Raw genomic sequence first — 20,040 nt, 5'->3', positions numbered from 1 at the left:
TCATGAAAATCGAAAACTCACCAACTCTAAACTTTCTGAGCAATTCCTACAAATTTCAAGTACGGTTTTATACGACGTTGCCACACATAAGTTAGGCTACCGAAAATTCTGTGTTCAGTCGGTACCAAAATTGCTCACAGAGGTCCACAAAAATTGATGAATGGGCTCTGCCTTAGCCTTCCTTTCATGCTACCATTCGAAAGGGCAAGCTTGTTTGAAGAGAGCTGTGACTGGTGACGAAACTTAAGTGACATTCGTAGACTCCAAAACGAAACAACAGTCGATGACTTTGGGCCATACCAATTCTCCAAGCAAGCCGGAAAAAGTACGCCAAACTTGCTGTCGAAGAAGGTTACGGCTACGGGGTTGTGGGATGCCGATGGAGTTTCGTTGGTTTATTTTCTAGAGTGTTGACGATGAGATGTCTATCGTGAAACTTTGAAGAAAATTAATCGATCCGTATCAAAACAAATGTCGTAGTATGCTGACATCCACTGTTGTGTTATTGCATGACAACGATCGTTGAGATTTTGAAGCGATTGAAATGGGACATAGCGCCAAGTGGTTTTCATCTGTTCACTCACACGAAGAAGTTGTTTGCATCGCACCACTGGGAGAACGACGACGCACTTAAAAATGCTGTGAAAGATAGGGCAAATGCCCAGGTGGCAGAGTGGCAGAATTTTATGAAGAAGGAATCTGTAAATTAGTGAAACGCTTGTAGTACTTCTTTTTCCTTTCCATCCCCTTTTGCTTTTGTTACAGTAAAGTATAAAAAAATTAAATGATCGTACGGCATTGTTGGCCGGGAGGTTTCATTCGGGTTCGGTCGTCAAGAGCAAGTCTTATTTCACTCGACGCCATATTGGGCGACTTGCGGCCGATGATGAGGACAACGTAACACCCAGACCCCGAGCGAAGGAAATCTCCGACCAGGCCAGGAAATGAACCCGGGCCCAGTGCATGGGAAGCAAGCGCTTTACTACCCAGCTATGCAGGCGGACACTGGAAAGTAAGATGTAAACGAGAAAGTGAAACTGTGTTCTGGCAAGAGACTGTAACCAGTTTTCAATAACATAAAATTTACGTAGCGCGTAAACAATGCGTCAGTGATCATATAACAACGAATCACAAGTAGCAGCGCTATGTTCTATGGCAAATGGAAATGGGTTACTGTTTCTTTTTCTCTGTTTGTAGAACAGAGAGGAAGTGATATACTAGAAACTTTTAGTGAGAGTAACGAACATGAATAGACCTGGTGTCATTTGATCCGCCATAATCATCGACTGTTGATCAGATACTTTCATAAAATTTTCTCGAATAACTGAGAAAGACGTTCTCCTGTGTACAAGTCTAATAATTAGGAGTTGTTAGGGAACATTTGTATGATTTTAAGAGAATATATCTGCATATTATGTAAGATTTGTTTTACGCATTGTCTTTAACTTACTTGATCTTTTATCTTTCATGTACTGCATTCGACGTTTTTGTAAGACGAGGGGATGTGTGCAGCGTGCTTGGACAGTGCGAAGCTGAACTACGATCAAAGCCCGCTCGGGTAAATATTTCTTTAACTTGAATTCCCATATTAAATACAACACTACGACAGATACCATCTTAACCTCCCTGCAGTGAGTCATCCTAGCAGACAGACAGACACCCCTCCTCTTATAATCACGAAAGACTACAGGTTTCTTGCAGGTGCTCATAATAAAGCACTGTACGGAAAATATTTCAAAAAAATGGCTCTGAGCACTATGGGACTTAACATCTGAGATCATCAGTCCCCTAGAACTTAGAACTACTTAAACCTAACTAACCTAAGGACGGCACAAACATCCATGCCCGAGGCAGGATTCGAAGCTGCGACCGTAGCGGTAGCGCGGTTCCAGACTGAAGCGCCTAGAACCACTCGGCCACTCCGGCCGGCGCAATATATTTCAGATTAAACGCAGAATAGCTATGCTAGAGCGACCTAATCTTACATGTTGATAACTTGTCAGTCATTGCTAACAAAAACATTATATGCTTGCCAAAATAAGAACTAAAATTAAACTTAGGGCATTGAAGCTTCGTATCTTAGGTCTGAAATAAAATTAATAATAATTGTGAATAAAATTTAGGTACGCTAGATGGTGACTATGTTGAAAAATAGCAAACGGTGTAGCTTCAAGATGAATATAACAATTTTCTTGCGTCCAAGTTTTTTTATTTACAGCCAAATGGGGATTACTTTGCGAACCAGTCTCATAACAAAGGTAAGTAAAACTGTAGGAGGAAACCAAAAGTTCACACAGTACGCTAGTTCAGATGGAATGAGTACATAAAAGTAATTTTAAGAAAGTCAGATACCTTGGATTCATTTGAAGGTTGTAAGGAAATTTAGTTCATGTACGAAAGATGTGGCTTTCAAACCACTTGTCATACCAATTACTGAACACTATCTACCCGTGTGAGACACTTACTAGATTTGATTAATTGAAGAGATAGATAGCATCCAACGAAGAGCGGCACGTTTCTTCAGGGCATTGTTTAGCAAGAGCGGGAGAACAGTAGATGCTACAATAGAGATATTGTATTTCTCTGAGTGATTTTCTGTTGATATGCCAACGGTATAAATCATCACAGAAATGTCTTGCAAAATGATCTCGACAAGAAAATCAGAAAAAATTATAGCCCAAACGCAGTTCCCAAGAACCTTCAGGAAGACAACAGAGAAGGAGGAAAATGATAGCGGTACCAGAAGTAAGTTCCAACACACATCGTAAGATAATGTTGTGTGGGAATTGAACGAAAGACTGCGGTTTATTGGCAGAACACTTGCAACAGGTCTACTGAAGGGACTGCTTACACTACGCTTGTCCGTCCTCTTCTGAAGTAGTGCTACGCGGTGTGGGATCTGTACTAGATACGACTGGAGGAGGTCACCGTCGAAGTTCAAAGGACGACAGTTCATTTTGCATTATAGCGAAATATGGGCAGAATGACATGGGTATTATAAGCGAATTGGGGTGACAATCATTAAATGAAACGCGTTTTTCCTTTCGGCAGGAGCTTCTGATCAAACTTCAGTCATCTACTTCCACCCTCCAATGCGAAAATATTTTTTTGGCGTCCATAGACATAGACACAAATAATTGTCATAACAAAATAAGAAAAATCAGAACTTGTACGGAAAGATTTAAGTGTTCTCTTTTCCCACGCACTGTCAGAGAATGGAAAGGCAGAGAAATAACGTGGAGGTGGTCTGGTGAACCCTCTGCAAGGCACTTAATTATTAATTGCAGCGTAGTCATGTAGATGCTATCCATAGGATAGGTTAGCGTGCATACTTCCGTCAGACCTCTCTTCGGGTTGAAGCCCACAACATTAACAATAATTCACAATCGGGTTAACAAATGAAGAATTTACGCTCATTGATTCGGCGAACGGTTAGACAGGTTTCACCTTCACCAATGTTTACCGCGACAGAACTTGATAAAAAGTCGCAACATCAGCTATCAAACTTAGATGTGTACAATTTTATTGGGCACTAGGAAAACAGTTTATTAAATTACACTGGTAACCACTAGTGCGAAGTCGAAACTGTTAAAGTATGTGTATCCTGCTACTTCACACGTCCGATGATATGTTTATAACGTTCACGAAGGAGCTTTGGTGACTGTGTGGAGCTGAATGTTGGGCAGTGTTGTTATTTTCACTTTGGAATGAAAGCTAACGTAACCTAGTCCTCAATTTAACACTTAAGCTTTTCCATTTATTGCTTACTACATTGTAGAAAATGAAAATGACGTGCAGATGTCAACATTAAAGTCTCGAAAAACTAACTACGTAACTATAAGTACAATATATAGTGAAAAAAAGCATGCGCACTACTTAATTACAAGTCCTTTCCACATACCTGTCTAGTAGTCAGTCATTCAGAAGCGTAGCGCTTTCTTTTCGTGCTGGACATGCAACTGTGGCGAAAATAGTGGTAGAGGTAACCAAAGTTTCATGAATTTCCAACCACTTTACATAGCTATCCTTCCATAGATCCATAGCCAAGAGTTCTTCAGCAACGCCATATTATGGTATATATACGGCCATAAACATTCTCTGCCTCTTCAAAACTGTCGTCGGTATCCGGTTACAGTTCTAGTAATAACAGTTTTTACAGCAAAAATAAATGTGTATAAAAACGAAGCTAATTTTTTGACTTGATCCATTAGAAATGGTTTGTGAAAGCCACCACTGTGAAAACATTGGATTTCTATCCAAATAACTTTTCTCCTACCAGTCATGATTTCCTTTTATTTATATATTGCACCATACGTTTCTGGAAATGTATCCCATCTTCGAGTGCGTTAGTATACAGGTATAACAGTGTACAGGCATCGTACACAGAGAGAAATGCACTTGAAAATGGGAATCATTTCCCGAAACGCGCCCCGCAAAATATAAATAAAAGAATATCGTGACTACTAGGAGAGAAGCTATGAAACAAACCAATTGAAGGTAGCTGTAATTGTTCACGTTTCGACAATGTAGACCTGGTATTTAACTCCCAAACTTTCGACATCCATACTAGCGGAGAAACCTCAAGCAAGGATTTACATAATCTTATCGCTGCTCAGTTATTAACAAGGGAACCATACGAACTTCCCCTCGCCGATTTGATTCATACTGATAAGGTATGTAGGGCTCGACCAGAACTTCAACATATATGAACAGGAAGAGGCAACTCGAGAGAATCGAGTTTGAAAATCTTAGGTTTGCTGTTCCTGATATTCGAGGATTCAGCTGCCGAGCGAGTAAGTGCTTAGTGTCATAACCAAGAGTTTGTTGATCGACTCTCGCTGCCTATAAGCATTTCTCATTCCCACGCAATTATAACAACAGACATGCCACGAAATCGTGTGATAATTAAGGACAGTTTGTGAACGTAGATCAACGTTGTTTTCCAATAGAGACATTGTAGGAAAATAAACATGCAAGAATTTAGGGTTCATTACAAGTGTTGTTTTCTATGTTTTCTATGATCAGTACCATGCTAACTCGTGCAGTGCTCCATAGGTTACAGATTATACTTGTCACAAATGTAGATACAATAATGTAAAAATAATGACTATACTGATTTGATTCAATGTTCTTGTGCGTTCTTTTTAGCGCTCCGTGCCTCCATCGGTAAATACGGAACGCTTATACTAGGATCATTTGGTTGTCCGTCCGTCTGTATGTACGTGTGTTAAAAACCCTTTTCCTTAGGAAGGGGTTGACATATCAAGTTGAAATTTACGTTACCTACTGATGTCAATGGTCCCTTGGCATGTAAAACATTGAAACTTCTACGTCAGTGCAAACAGAAGAAATACTCGCAAAATCACTCATCAAAACCTGTAGGGTAATTCTCGTTGGCCTAGAATCAAGAAGAAGCAAGGTTTCACCGAACAACCAAAGGAAAAATCCGGAGAACTGTAAATTTGTAATTATATAACATAATTTTTTGTCGTTTCTTATCTGACTCTGTCTGTCAGTCCGTCTGTTAGGACTCCTTTTCTCAGGAAGAAATTCATGTCACATGCTAAGGTCTATAGTCCACTAGCGGTGTACTAAACGTTAAGTACTAGGTCAATGTAGTCGACAGATACGGCAGTTTGCGTCACATATGTCAATAGTCGCAAACTCACTCATGAAAACTTATAGTATCCTATTGGCCTAGAATCACGAAATTTGGCAAAAGGGGAAGTTTCAGAAAACAATCAAGAGAAAAACAGAAAACTGTATTTTCTATTATACTGCTGTCTGCGAATGTTTGTTTCGCATGCAACTTGAAACGTCATGGCTGCTTGCAATAGTAGCTAATGTATATCTGATAGTGAACTAACTCTAAAACGCGTCGTACGAGCAAGAAAGTCATTCCTTGCATTATGCTTGATTTTTGCCGTTGCGACCAGTGAATCTGGATGTAGAACGACTGATTATTGTGATAATGGTAGCCTGCCTCCTGTGCGACTTCACGTCACATTTATATTACTGAAATTAAAACATTTTCATAGTCTTGGAATCTCTGCGACCGATGTCTTCCAGAATCACTGTCGATAATAGGCAAAAATGCTAGAGATTCTCGATTCCTGGAAAGGATGCATTATCAATACATGTATAATTAAGTTTTGTACAGAGGACTCACCGCGCGCTAGTGCTGCTCGTACCTAGTTTTGTTTTCCATCTACTTACGAAAATTTATTTCTCCTTTTTCAGGATAAATGTTACACAAATAATAAATGAATCATTAAATATTGAAACCTGTGCTGTCGTGATAAATCTGTTGTTGGAATTACGTGGGAATGAAAAAAAAGAGACATTCCGGTAGGGATATTCGATCCAAAAACCTCGCACTTTTGAAACTAAGCCTTTACTCGCTTGGCTGCGGATCCTTGAATACTAGCGACCATTTAAAGTGTGTAAGCACACATAAAATTTTCAGACTGTTTTTTTTTTCCGAAAACGGTTGACAGTGGCGTCTTCCTGTTTGTTGAGGTTCCAGAGCGGTGCTTATACAGGCTGCTATGGGAATGCTGTTTACACTTTTCGCCAAAATATTTTTCGTTTATGGCAGCTCCAACGTTAACCGTAGCAATACCCATGCATTTTACATAACCAGTAATATGAAAGGGGTTGAGGGGGGGGGGGGAGTACTCTGTGCCCAGGGCCAAAAACAGAAAAAGTATGCTAAATATTTTTAACTTTTATTAACAACATACTTTTTAGTTTATGATGTATGAGTAGAAAACCTGAAAATATCCTTTCGTACACTCTCGGCAATACCAACGCATTTCCCGTAATGTTTAAACTGAGTGGAGGGTACTCATGACCACCACAAAAAATAAAAAATAAAAAATACAAATTTCGTTAACTGCCGTTGATTTTCATTCGTTTCAAGGTGATGTAGATATGTAAGAAGCATAGTGAACGTGAAAATATGAATTGGCATTTGTCGCGAAGTCAAATTCACTACTAAGACTTAAATTTTTAAGCTAAGTTTTACTGGAAAACTTGAAACAGTTACGGGATCTAAGACATCATCAAAATAATATTTCTTTTTCAAAATTATATGGTATAAAGTGCCAGAATGAAATGACGGTTTTCCAGAAGGTGGACACAAAGAACCCCCTCTATGGTATTGCGGCAGTTAACGAGCCATAAGGGGCACGCAGAAGCTAAGAAGCACGGAGATATGCTCCGTAAGCTTTCTCTGGCTGTGCGCTGTGGTGGTGGGGGCTCTGGAGGGAGCGCCCAGTCGCCCTCCCCACTCCACGGGAGGCGGTGCTAGCGCTCGTCCCGACAGGTGGCGCCGCCAAGCGGCGGGCGCTGCAAGCTACGCCGGTGGCTAGAGTGGGGGCGTCCGGGCGCGTCGCTGCGCATCTGCCGGCACCGCACGCGCCGCGGCGGCCGGCGTGTGGGCGGCGGGAAGGGGGCCGCGGCAGAGGCGAGGCGCGCGAAAAAATTCCCGCCGCCGGCCGCGGCCGTGGCGGAGGCGGAGGCGGAGCTCGGCACACGGGGCCGGCTCGTGACACACGGCGCTCAGAGCGCAGCGGCGCGCGGGTCGGCGCCGCACATGGACGCTGGGGGCGACGCGACGGCCGCCGCCGCCGCCGCAGCCGCCACCGCCGGCCGCTGGTGGGGGGCGGCGCCCCAGGCCTCCGCAGACGTGGTGAGTCAGGCGCGCGGGGGTGTGTCGCCGGCTGGCAGCGCCGTCGCTGCCGCCGCCGCCTTCGCCTCCGCAGCTGCGCAGGGCGACTCAATAATTTGCTTCCAATAGTGCCTCCGGTGTATCGTCGTCAGTGATTTATCGCTTTGAGCTCCGCAGTGCCTTTAAAATAAAGGGTGTTCGAAACGTCCCAGGTCAAAAACCAGGCGAACACTACGATTCCGAAGCACTAATTCGCCTCACTAGAATGCCGGAAGGGTGCGACGCTGGTCAGACTTGAATCCGAAGTTCTGTGCTTATGAGGGTGCGTCACATCTTCGGTCCACAGTGTAAAGAGCTATTAGTGGCTCGTATTCACGAAGAATCAAGGACGTAGCAATGCAGGGAGGTAAATAATAGGCTTCCAATAGTGCTGTGGGTGTAGACTCGTCAGTGATATACGACTGTTAGCGACGCATTCTTCTCAGTGTCTTTATGGCACAAGTTGCCCGAAAAAAATCAGCTATAGAAACATTGAACACGCGATTGTGAAACACCGTATTCTTCACATGGACCGTCGAAACGGGGCGACGTTGCTGAGGCTGGGTTAAATCCGCGGTGAACAGAATAACCTTATCAGTAATTTCTCGCTTTTAGTGAAGCATTCCTCTCAGGGTTACTACAGGACGTCAGGAAAATTCCACTTCAGAAACTGATCCGAGTACACGATTCCGAAACTATGCAGCTGTGCTACTGGAAGGGTGCGATTGACTCCGATGGACTTTGCTCCAGGGGACGCGTTACATCGGTGCCCAGTGTAGCCGTCAGCGATTTCTCGCTTTTAGGAACGTATTTATCCCAGCGTATTTATTTTACTTGGTGCCCTAAGAGCTGGACTTCAGAAACTGGTTGGATAGCACGATTCCGAATGACTATATTCGTCGCACCGGAGCCGCCGGAAGGTGGGACGTTCATTGGACTTTGAATCCCATGGACAGTGCTTTCGAGGGCGCAGTAGTCACCCGTGTGTAATGCGAAAATCTCGCCTATTACGTGGCGCATTTTCACAAAGAATCAACGACGATGGTGATGCAGCTAACCTACACTACAGCTCGGCCATCGTCGTAAATATTTTCGCCCACATGTCTGTGTGTACCTCGAGGACAGAGCGTTGAACAAATTTTGTGATTGTAACTTGTGTTGTATCTTGTGTGTGAGACTTTTCAGGTAACCTGTATTGTGTACACTACATCGTAATCTACCTTTTGCCGGGGAAACTTTGTCAGTGGTTTACCACTTTCTATGACTTGTCGTTATCAACCAGTGTAACGACGTTTATCTCAGGTTCTCTATTGTTCTGGGTCTCAGGGACAATTCTGAATCAACGTATTGAGCATATTCATTGCAGAAAGCGTTCTATTTCAGCCACTTTGCTTTTTGTGGGCACTTTAAATATTGTATGTGTAGTGTGAAGATGCAGAATTAGGCCGGCGTCCTACTAGAACTAAGAACGTTTGCAAAACGATTGGCTAATATTTACGGACGCCTTCACCACATCTGAATACAGCCTGCATCATCTAAATCATAACACTTCAGTACTGATTAAACAGTTCAAAGTAGTGAAGTAAGGGTCTGGCGAGCGATAATAAGGAAATGGGCGAGTGTTCCGACATGTGGCTAACATATTAAAGTACTTCTCTCCAGAAATATTTAATATTTCTCTATAATAAGATGTTATTAGTTTTTGCACCGGACTGACATTTCGTCGAAGTTTGATTGGATATGTATACGATTTTAATCGGATAGAATAGGATATATAACCGTAGTCTTAGAAACTTGGAATAAGGATTGATATGGTACGACAATGAATGTGTGATCGGCTGGCGATATGCTGGTTTCATTGGGAGCGTTGGACCGTTTTATTATCATTGTTGTCACTGCATGTTTATGGCGTTATTATGTGATATTCTTCTGTTGGCGTATGTTCTTGTAACACAATATATTCTGCATCAAATTGTACATCAGATGTCTGATTCGTGAGCCAATCTACAAAGCAATATAATTGTGGAAATGCTCCGGAACTCACACAAATAAGTGTGGGAAATCACTTACATATCGTTCCACATCTGGAAAACGGAAAAATATTAATCCTGCTGCACAGAATCGACAACTAATCATCCGCCAATCTCGCTAGCTAATAAATTGCATCAAAATGACAGATGGTAGCTACATTAACTCGCTACCAAAAATACCGGCTTTTGCCTTTTTTTTACGACACATATTTAGAAAAAAGGCGAAAAATAGAGCCAAGAGTAGAAGTTCTAATGCTCGAACACGTTTCAGAACCTCTTGTGACTGGCGAATGCGTGAATTTTCCTTCGTCAGCCAGCGCTGACTGATGCGCCACAATACTCTTTTCAAGGTCAGTCTCACAATCACTGGTGAAGCTGTTATTGTTTACGTAAGAGACGCTTCAGAAACTTGGCGTAAAGTACACTGGATTCCGTCTAACATGAAATGAATTGGGAGCCTTAATCTCTTTGCTGCCGATTCGTGTGGCCATACGATGTGTGTCGCGTAAGCTTAAAATTGGCACGATCTTCTCAAGGAAAATAAAAAAAAACTTTTAGGTACCGTAAGCAATGAATGTGGGAAGTCAGTCTCCTGTTGGGTTATTCTGACGTGTACTAGAATCAGCATTGAATTACGCCGTTGTTGTTTGCTTTCCAAAACAGACAAATAGACGAACGATTTCTTGGCACTGAAAGTTAGTATATAGACAAGATAAATGTGGTGTCAGTCCTTTGTCATCCTGTAAAACACATGAATTTGTTGAAACTTTAATTGATACGTATTTGCAGCGTCCTATTTGTCGACGTCATAAGTCGTTCACGCAATAAACAGAGTAATTTCTCTCTGTCCTGTTTTCCAGTTCTAGGAATATGTACCCAAAGTTTCTATCTCTGCAAAGAATACGCCAGTCATATGCGCAGAAATCTCATGATTCTCATAATCACATTTTCGTTGTTCTCCAGTTGAGTTATTGAGCAACCTTTTACTGATGTATGGGAACACAGTATATAAAACTCCTGGAGAAATACCTGTGTATTTATAAACACATGTCAGTCGATCCTTTGGTCGTTGATAGTCTTAATTTGATTGTAAGTACTATAGATCTATATTTTCGTCGTAATTAAGGATTCTGTCAACAATCGAGAATTTGGATTAATACAGTTCTTTTACGAAAATCGTTCTACTCTCGATATGGTAGATAATCTGGCAAGATTACGTTTTACTCTGCGTGGTGTGTAGCAAAACTTTGGCACGAAGAAAATTAACAGGAGTCGTTCCCAGTTGTCGGATGATTACTTCAGTTTCGGTAATATTGTCAAGAAATTGTAAATAGTTTTAGTAGATTATAAATTATACATACAAACCATAAGTTCGAAATACCATACTAGTCTATTCCGCTTAAGCCTTTGTTTATTACTGTTCTCCAGAGTAAACAAGTGAGTGTAATGAAAAAAAATATCCTTGTTGGAATTGTCAAAAAATAGCTGTGCCAGCATGTATGCACTCTAAGGTAAAAGCATCATGAGCTCAGTCAAAATTAAAAGGCCGGTGCTTTCACCCAGTATGGGTTTCTGTCCTGATCGCCTTGAGCACTTCATACTAAGGATATCAAAAAGAAAACAGTGTTGGTTTCAAAATATTACTTAATTATGCGTTTCACCCTTTTGGGGCGTCATCACATTACGTAGTTTTCTGCTGATAAGTATTCGTCATAACGTTCAAGATAAGGCGTAGACTTTAAACACATCAGCATCCTCAGACGTAGAAGCGCAGAAATAGGACCACGCATACATATCTGTACAAAAGTGGCATCACTTGTATACATAGCACTAATTTCCTCAAAAACAGACGGGTAACCATATACGTCGAACTGGAGGAAAACAGTTTTTGCCGGCCGCGGTGGTCTCGCGGTTCTAGGCGCGCAGTCCGGAACCGTGCGACTGCTACGGTCGCAGGTTCGAATCCTGCCTCGGGCATGGATGTGTGTGATGTCCTTAGGTTAGTTAGGTTTAAGTAGTTCTAAGTTCTAGGGGACTAATGACCACAGCAGTTGAGTCCCATAGTGCTCAGAGCCATTTGAACCATTTGAAAACAGTTTTCCTCCTGTTCGACGTATATGACAGTCATGTAACGATATAAGTGCAAGTGGAGTAAACTGTTTTCCTCCAGTTCGACGTATATGATTACATATCTGTTTTGAGAACATTACTGCTGTGTATACAAATGGTGCCACTTTTGAACAGATTGGAAGTCGTCGTCCTATTTCCACGCCTCTACGTCTGAGGAGCTGGTGGGAGTAAGGTCTACGTCCTATCTCGCACGTTTTGACGAATGCTTATTTGCAGAATATTAAATAATTAGTGACCTAATTATTCATCTCAGGCTGCTGCTTGATGAGTATGCTAGAAGTTGCCGTAATAATGTTTGATTTAAACTTCCTATTGTTCCAATAATAATTCTTAAAACAATAATGATCCAAATGAATGTTCTTAGTTGAATGCAGATTATTGAAGTACTGTTATTGGGGCAATTTGTGGGTGATGATGCTCCAAAAGGGAGAAACACGTTATTTAATAATCATTAGTTTGCAAACAAGATTGTTTTATTTTTGAAATAATTCGTAACCGTTACTGTACCAGGCAGACAGTGGAGTGGAAGCAGGTAAAGTGCACCACCGAGTTCCAAGTCCGCTGATTTAAGTCCGTGATGAATATCACTCAATAATCTACTCTATGACCTGCATGTTCAAACTGTTCTACGTCGTACACTTTCTCTTCTGTTGACGAATATTCGATCCACCAAGAGAGAGGTAGCACCTACCAAAACGAGGCTCTCTTGAGTGGTCCAACACGGAAAATTTTGTTATTCGCTATCAGTGTTTTGTTGTAGTGGGGACCCCCTGCTATCCACGCCAGTCCGTCCTGAGTGTAATCTGCATTTATTCTTTGAATGTGCGAATGTTGCTGTTTTGGCGATTATAGCCATTCCATATGAAGTCGTCTTTGTAACAGCTTCTGAATGGTTGTCAACTGTTCTTTATTTTCTTAGCAATATTTTCATTCGATGACGATGCTGCATGGTATAATTTGTGTTTAGTTGTGATGGATTCATAGCTGTAGAATAATTTCACTTGGTGTTGATGAAAGGGGGAGACAGATTTTCTTCGCTCGAGGCACGCAAAATGGGTCGTTTTATCCTATTGAAACAGCCTTTACTAATAACATACTGAAATAGTTTAATATTACTTTAGACTCCTTTTAATAGTTCAGAATAGGACGTAAGCTTCGTCGCGTTGACTTCATTTCGTATATATAAATAACACCTCGTAAAATTTGGTGACTTATTGTATCAGAAGTCAGTTAATCGAATGTCAGCAACAGCGAACTGCTTCCGTTTTTATTGGTCGTCAATAAGAAAATTCAATACTTAAATGAGAGAGTTTCCTACCAAAATAATGAGTGACATGTGGAAAAGCGAAGAAAAGCGTTCGACTACTCTAAAAAATGTTGATCAATGCGACTGCTATAATTGGCATCCTTGATTACTGACATTACGACAGAATCTATATTTCTAAGATTTGAATCTTTAACGTGTTTCGAGAGAACCGGAAATATAAGAATGTACGCTAAAAACGATCTAGTGTAAATCGTCAACAGCCATTCAAATTCAGTTTCTGAAACGCAGCTAGAGTAAGATTGCACCCGAGAAACATTTTTTCTTGCATCCTTTTGCGAAAAGTAGTTGTTCTTGCTAATAATACCAATAATGTTAATAAAGCTAACAGTTGTTAAAGCTACAATAACACGCAAACACTAAATAAATGCTCTAATTGTACATAGCCAACTCGGGCAGGTAAATTACTAGTTTTTAGTAAATTTAGTTTATGATAAACTGATAAGCAATATAGAATGAGTTACTCAAAGGGTTGCAATGTAACAAAATTTCACAGTATTTGAAGATGACAACGAGGCTTCCCAGATTTTTTTGTGAGTGCTCCAAAACCATTTCATTTTGTTCTAACATAAATTGTGTGAACAATGAAGGTCGCCGTCCCGCCGATGAAAATTTCAGTGGAATTAAATTACTTCGATACTTCACTTTGAAGTAATAGCTTTAGAAAACCGGGCCAAATCTAGTGATCCTCCAGACTAGATTGCAGTTTATTTCATAGGCAAATAGTAAAAGTGGTGAGTCTGACGTTTGTTGTTACACAGAATGCTACACTTCTTGCTTTTTCATAAATAGTACGCTATTGAGCTACGATTACTCTACTTGACGGTGAACTGCAACATTTCTCAAATTTTCTTTTAGAATATATTTTAGTTTTCATTAACCTCCTTCCTGATAAATGAGATAAATCCTATCTTCTACAGAAAAATCAAACATGCACGACTTAATTGCTACGCTTAAAAAAAAAATTGGAGCTTAAGGGAAAGGTTGCAAATTTGCAACAGAAAAATTATAAACTTTATTTTGAGAAGGATGCGACACATAGATATTAAATTTGTTGGAGATTTCCTTAAACCCCACATTACACTCATTTTAGTAAGCAGAACACTGCTGTTTCAAATATTAAATCTATGAAACACCACGTATATTTCTAACTATATTTTTTGAAACAGGAACGTTTTGGTCCATATTGAGTTATTTTCTAAGAAATTACGGGTTTCAATTTTGGGTTATCAATTTAAAATAAACTTTCCCCTCCTCTTTAGACATGACTATATATATCTACAATCTTCTCCATCAAATACAAATCTACACTTTAGGGAATTTTAGTAATAACTACGAAATTTCTGCATTTTGGTAACTGAGAGATCTGCAAGAAAGATCAGCGGTGTTAATGCTAACTGAACCAAGTGATCTTCATTACAACACAATCGCCCTGCAATATGACGTTTGGTAAAATTTTTCAGCGGTATTTAACGTTATACCTTCTGGTACACACAAGTTGCACATTTTATGAAGACTAAAGTTGTATTTGCGAGCGTGTGGATTAAAATCAATTTTCTTGGATAAGAACAATTTTAACCAGAGCTGTAAGTCAGCAACCATACAAGAACATGGTTTGTATAATACAACCAACCGGTTGCAATAAGATTTAACTTGGTCTGGTTTCGACAACGGCTATGTATGTCTCCATCACAAAAACCAAAAGGAATTAACTATAAAAATTACAAAATTAACATGGAGGAAAACCAAGAATAGATTGTTATTATATCGTACAAATTTATGAGGGGACTCTACTCACATGTAATGACACATGAAAACAGATTTACTAGCAAAATGCTCTCGTCATATAAAATAACATCTTAAAATCATGTCTACAGATATTAAGTTAATACAACATACAACAAAATGGACGCTAGCGTGGCCTGATGAAAATATCCAAAGAAAATTGAAACGAAATAATCAGATTTCATCTATAGTTTTTTTCTTTTTTACATATTTGCAAAGAAGAATTGCTATGAAAATTCCGCTGCTAGCATTAACGAAAAGAGTTTTCACTATATATCAGCAGGTTTTTATACGTATCTATTTTAGAAAACGCTATTCTTGACAGCACACGTACCGCTTTCTGTATTTGTCTTTCTTGTGAGCTCATCTACTTAAATGTTTTTAATTAAAAGAAATCAAAAGCAATTTTTCAGTATCAATTTCTAAGGATGGAAAACATTGGCTTCCCGAAAGCAATGTGTTCTTGCCGTCAGCTTCGATCCTTTCCCACTGCTGCTGAAAATCGTATGACATAATGTGCCGCTTATTAACGAGGTCATATAATGTAGCTACACTCGTTATAAGGACGATTGGGATGTATTACACTGGATTACACGTTTTAAATTCCCATTCAACGTTTATTTCGGAACTTACCTTGAAGTAGACTGTTTATTCCAAGTACCCATAATATTCGTATGATCATACTCTCAGAGACTAACTTAAACGGTACTTGCCGCTAATCAGTGTTACAGAGCCCTCTTGCATTGTATCTGGTACAAGCCCATACAGCTAAAAGCTTAAAATTTTGGGGGAAAGTTCTTTGTCGAATGAAGCTCAGTGAGGGTAAAATATAAATTTGAAAAACGGAATGTAGCAAGGAACTGGCGCTGTTTTATTGAAAACTGTTCCTCTTCCAATTCTGTGCTATAAATTTACGTAATTAGTGTGAAGAGACAGAAGAGAATCGATACTACTGCACGTCTGGTTAAACAAGGGTGTGCCTCTTACCCTCATAAAGTGTAAAAACGTGAATGTATAACTGACCGGAAGTGTTTTGGCCGGCCGGTTTAATGGTTCAAATTGCTCTGAGCACTATGGGACTTAACATCTGAGGTCATCAGTCCCCTAGACTTAGAACTAATTAAACCTAACTAACCTAAGGGCAACACACAAATCCATGCCCGAGGCAGGATTCGAAGCAGCGCAGTTCCGGACTGAAGCGCCTAGAACCGCTAGGCCACAACGGCCGGTCCCGGTTTAATGACGTGAGGGTACAGTGCTGACTTCGTCGGACGAACAGAAAGGCGCAAAAAAAGGCTAAACAAAATAATCTTGCTGCTTGGACCTCATTGCGCGCGATGAAATAGACACAGAGACATAAGGGGCGATCAAAAAGTTTCAGTACGAGGGCCGTACAGTCCAGAATCGGCATGCTAATCAGGCAAAATCGGCTTGGGCATTGAGGCAATCATCCCATCGATGCACCTGGATGAATATATCCGTTTGGTGGAGAAGTCTATAACTGCTTGCTGCACATGCTCTTCCGACAGGAATCATCGACCCTTCGATGCCCTTTTTAATGGAACGGAAGCGTGATAATCGCATGGGGACAGATCGGAACTGAAGGACGGGTGTTCGCGTGTTTACCTCTTGAGTTGACGTAATTTCTGCATTATGACATTTGTGATATTCGGACGTGCGTTATCATTAAGCAGGAGCACCCGATTCTACGTGGTGGTTTTCGACCGACATGCTGCGCCTTACATATTCTTCAGCCTGCAATGGACATCTACCGGTGTTTGTCCTTCGGCATCCAAAAGGAGAACAACAGCACATTGGACCTGTTTGGACGCATCTGGTGATAAAGTCTCAATAATTGACGTTTCCGCATTTGTTGCATGCACTTCGGAAAGACACAATTGCAACGCTAATCCCTTGCCTACTTGTCGGTGCTTATATATCAGTATCGGCGTTGCACTACGTTGTATACTCGTATAGGGCGCAGCAACGTCCTCAAACGGAAACTTTATCGCCCCTTGTAAGTATATAAAACATGTCACCAATGAAGTATTTACTTGTAGTTGTTTAGAGAGCATGGAAATTTATCAATATCTGCCTCGAAAGTGGTGGAACCTGGAAACCGTGGCCCTGTCGATCAGTCTTGACGTAGACAAGCGAACGGCTTTAGTAGCTACAATAACTTAAATTACGGTTTTGGGACCTCCGTCATTTTATATACTTTTACTGATGTTTGACGTGTTATTTTAGTGAGGACTTGACAAGGAGACTCCATAACTCGGCATTCTGAACACTCAAAAGAGTAGTACTGCAGCTCTAACGGCTAAAACGTAATAGAACATTTTCAAAAACGATGTGTGCTTTCTACCATCCAATAAGATCATTTTTATGCGAAGCTCTACGTCAGTCTACAGTAGACGTTTGATGGTTAATAGACGCAGGATAGAAAACGAAACAGGCGAGTAGATGACAATGAAAAATAGCAAATAATCCGATTAAACATTAGTCCAGAAACGAATGATTTCGCCGATACGACATATGTACATGCGCAGTCGTGCCAACTTACGACACTTTTAATGTCTACAACTATGTTTGGATTTTTTATGCGGCGTTATTTAAAGGCAATGGTGTATTCCAGCTCTGTTGGCAGTATCGATGAACTATGGGAACACTTTGTGAACGGTTGTCAAAGCATTCGGGACGCGCGTGGGGTTTTGCACGGACATCGACGAGGAGACGTTCTGATGCCTGCGTTCACGTGAACGGTGGCCACGTGGAAAGCTTGTAATGCGTTTGTCCACAAGCGCGAATCTGCAGTTTGGATCTACGGGGACTCCGTTACGAAGTTTTCATGTACTCAGTCTTAAGAAGTCGAACTGGAGAAGCCAATGGTTTACAGATTTATGTCTGTTGAGATTATTTGCTTGTTTCATTCTTCTCTACGCACCTGTCTCTACCCATAACGAGTACTAAAGAACCCAAAGTCGCAGGAGAAACAATTCGGTGTAAAAGTTATGACCGGAGATTAACAATATTCATGAAAGAAGTTATATTTGTAGAATAAAGGAATGCATTCTTGGAAAGAACGACATGTGGAAATGATGCGTCATTTCAAGTGTATCTGCTCTGCAAGCGGCCATTGATCATACTATCCATATGTTTGCCACGAGCTGTTCCAGACCACCGCGTTTTAATCATTTCATTGGAACTTCACATCTGCATTGACAAACAAGGCAAGAATGCGTGACAATACAGCAATATCTGTTTTGATAAGACAGCGTGTATTGAAGCAAACAAGTGTTTAGCTGTTAATCAAATTACTGTTTTGAATCTGATGACCATAATTGTCTGTTACACCCATCGTTTCCTTAGTGACGTATGCTTCCTCAGTCTTTAACCCTTTGAGCCCTGAATTTTTTTATGGAGGAAGGAACATTTTTCTTTATGTTGTCAAGCTGTTCGATGATTTTATATGCAAGATTTATACAAAAATATGTATCCGTTTTCAAAACTTACTTTGTGCCCTTGGCTTCGTTTCATGGACTAAAAAAACTAATTACGACATTTTTCTGTTGTAATAAATAGTCAAACGATCATTCAATAATTGTCACGCAGGAAAGCAATAACAATATTAAATTATACAGTGTATTCTGATGGCCACGAGCTGCTGCTCACTCCTACGGTGACTTGCTGATATTTTCATTGTGATGCCCAACAGTTGGCAGCACTTGCGCATGATGAAAAGGTTGAACATTAACTAATGTGTACCTCAGGCCTCCACTAGGAAAAAAAGAAAAAAAACGCTTCTGTTTTATCTAAGACACACTGCAAAAGTTAATGTATACAGTTATAGCCAGAGGATATGAAATGGCTAAATTCTGTAGTCTCCAGACATCGAGTGTACGGAAATGCAGGTTTACTGGTAATAAACTTGATGTATGCTCTTTGTTTTGGGCGTTTCATGTGGATTACATCTTTTGTTAGCATTGCTACTGTGAGTGTTAGTGAAGTTATGGCATGTCTCCATGAAAACGTACCAGGGAACCTATTTCACCTAAACGAGAACGCAAATCGAAAACTGACGTAGTGTTAACTTCCATCTCAATGGATTCATTTTTTAGACAGTTTGAGCTGCAGGCAATCAAACAGAGGGTGATGTCACGTTGTAGATAACTGTAGTGTCAGCTGAGAAAGGTCCTGTCAACGAACAGTGGACAGGTCGTGGCATACACAGCCTGTAAAATAAAAGTGAAGCACCTTGGAGACAAGGTCGGGTGTTAATGGAACACAGCATCGGAGAGTACATGAACGATTAGATCTGTAATCTTCGGTGACTGGGGGAGTGTTGTTCGTGTTTTTTCCAGGCCCGATAAGGTATCTAAGGGGTGTGAACCATGTCAGGTGTTGAGTGGTCACTGTGAAGGACACGCAGATGCCGTCTACTCGTGTAAGCCAGCGTTATCAGCGCCTGGCACTGTTTGAAACTGGCCTCACCGTGGGTCCCCATTTGACCGGTTGGTTGAATCGTGCAGTATCTAGATTAGTGATGCATTCGGATTTGACAGTGACCCGATGTTAGAGTGCATGGGAACGTGAGGGCAGCCACATTCGTCGTCAAGGATCTGGTCGACTACACCTGACCACCAAAAGAGAGGGTCGCTTTACTGAACACCGAGAGCATCATAACCCCTTCTCTACGCCGGCAAGAGTGGCCGAGCGGTTCTAGGTGCTACAGTCTGGAACCACGCGACCGCTACGGTCGCAGGTTCGAATCCTGTCTCGGGCATGGATGTGTGTGATGTCCTTAGGTTAGTTAGGTTTAAGTAGTTCTAAGTTCTAGGGGACTGATTACCTCAGAAGTTAAGTCCCATAGTGCTCAGAGCCATTTGAACCATTTGAATCCTTTCGCAACCGCACTCCTTCGTTCTGATTTATGCCTTACTTGGAAAGAACGGACATCTGATGAGTTGCAGTACAATATATTCAGTGATGAATTACTGTTCTGCACTACCCCAGATGATCATCGTCGGCTAGTATGGCGACGATCTGGGGAGATATCCTTT

The 20,040-nt window shown here is 41.0% G+C and overlaps 1 protein-coding gene across 1 annotated transcript in view; it reads left to right on the top strand.

The window, feature by feature from the left end:
* Nucleotides 1–7,373: 7,373 nt before the first annotated feature.
* LOC126355173 (protein embryonic gonad-like) overlaps nucleotides 7,374–20,040 on the top strand; it is a 351,172-nt gene continuing 338,505 nt past the window's right edge. The window contains exon 1 of the mRNA XM_050005384.1: nucleotides 7,374–7,693. Within this exon, the coding sequence (XP_049861341.1) occupies nucleotides 7,598–7,693 (96 nt within the window). The 5' untranslated portion in view covers nucleotides 7,374–7,597. The remainder of the gene's footprint in view (nucleotides 7,694–20,040) is intronic.

This window comes from Schistocerca gregaria, chromosome 3, assembly GCF_023897955.1.
Source record: "Schistocerca gregaria isolate iqSchGreg1 chromosome 3, iqSchGreg1.2, whole genome shotgun sequence".
Taxonomy (NCBI): Eukaryota; Metazoa; Arthropoda; class Insecta; order Orthoptera; family Acrididae; genus Schistocerca; species Schistocerca gregaria.
This window is presented reverse-complemented; position numbering and strand designations above follow the sequence as displayed.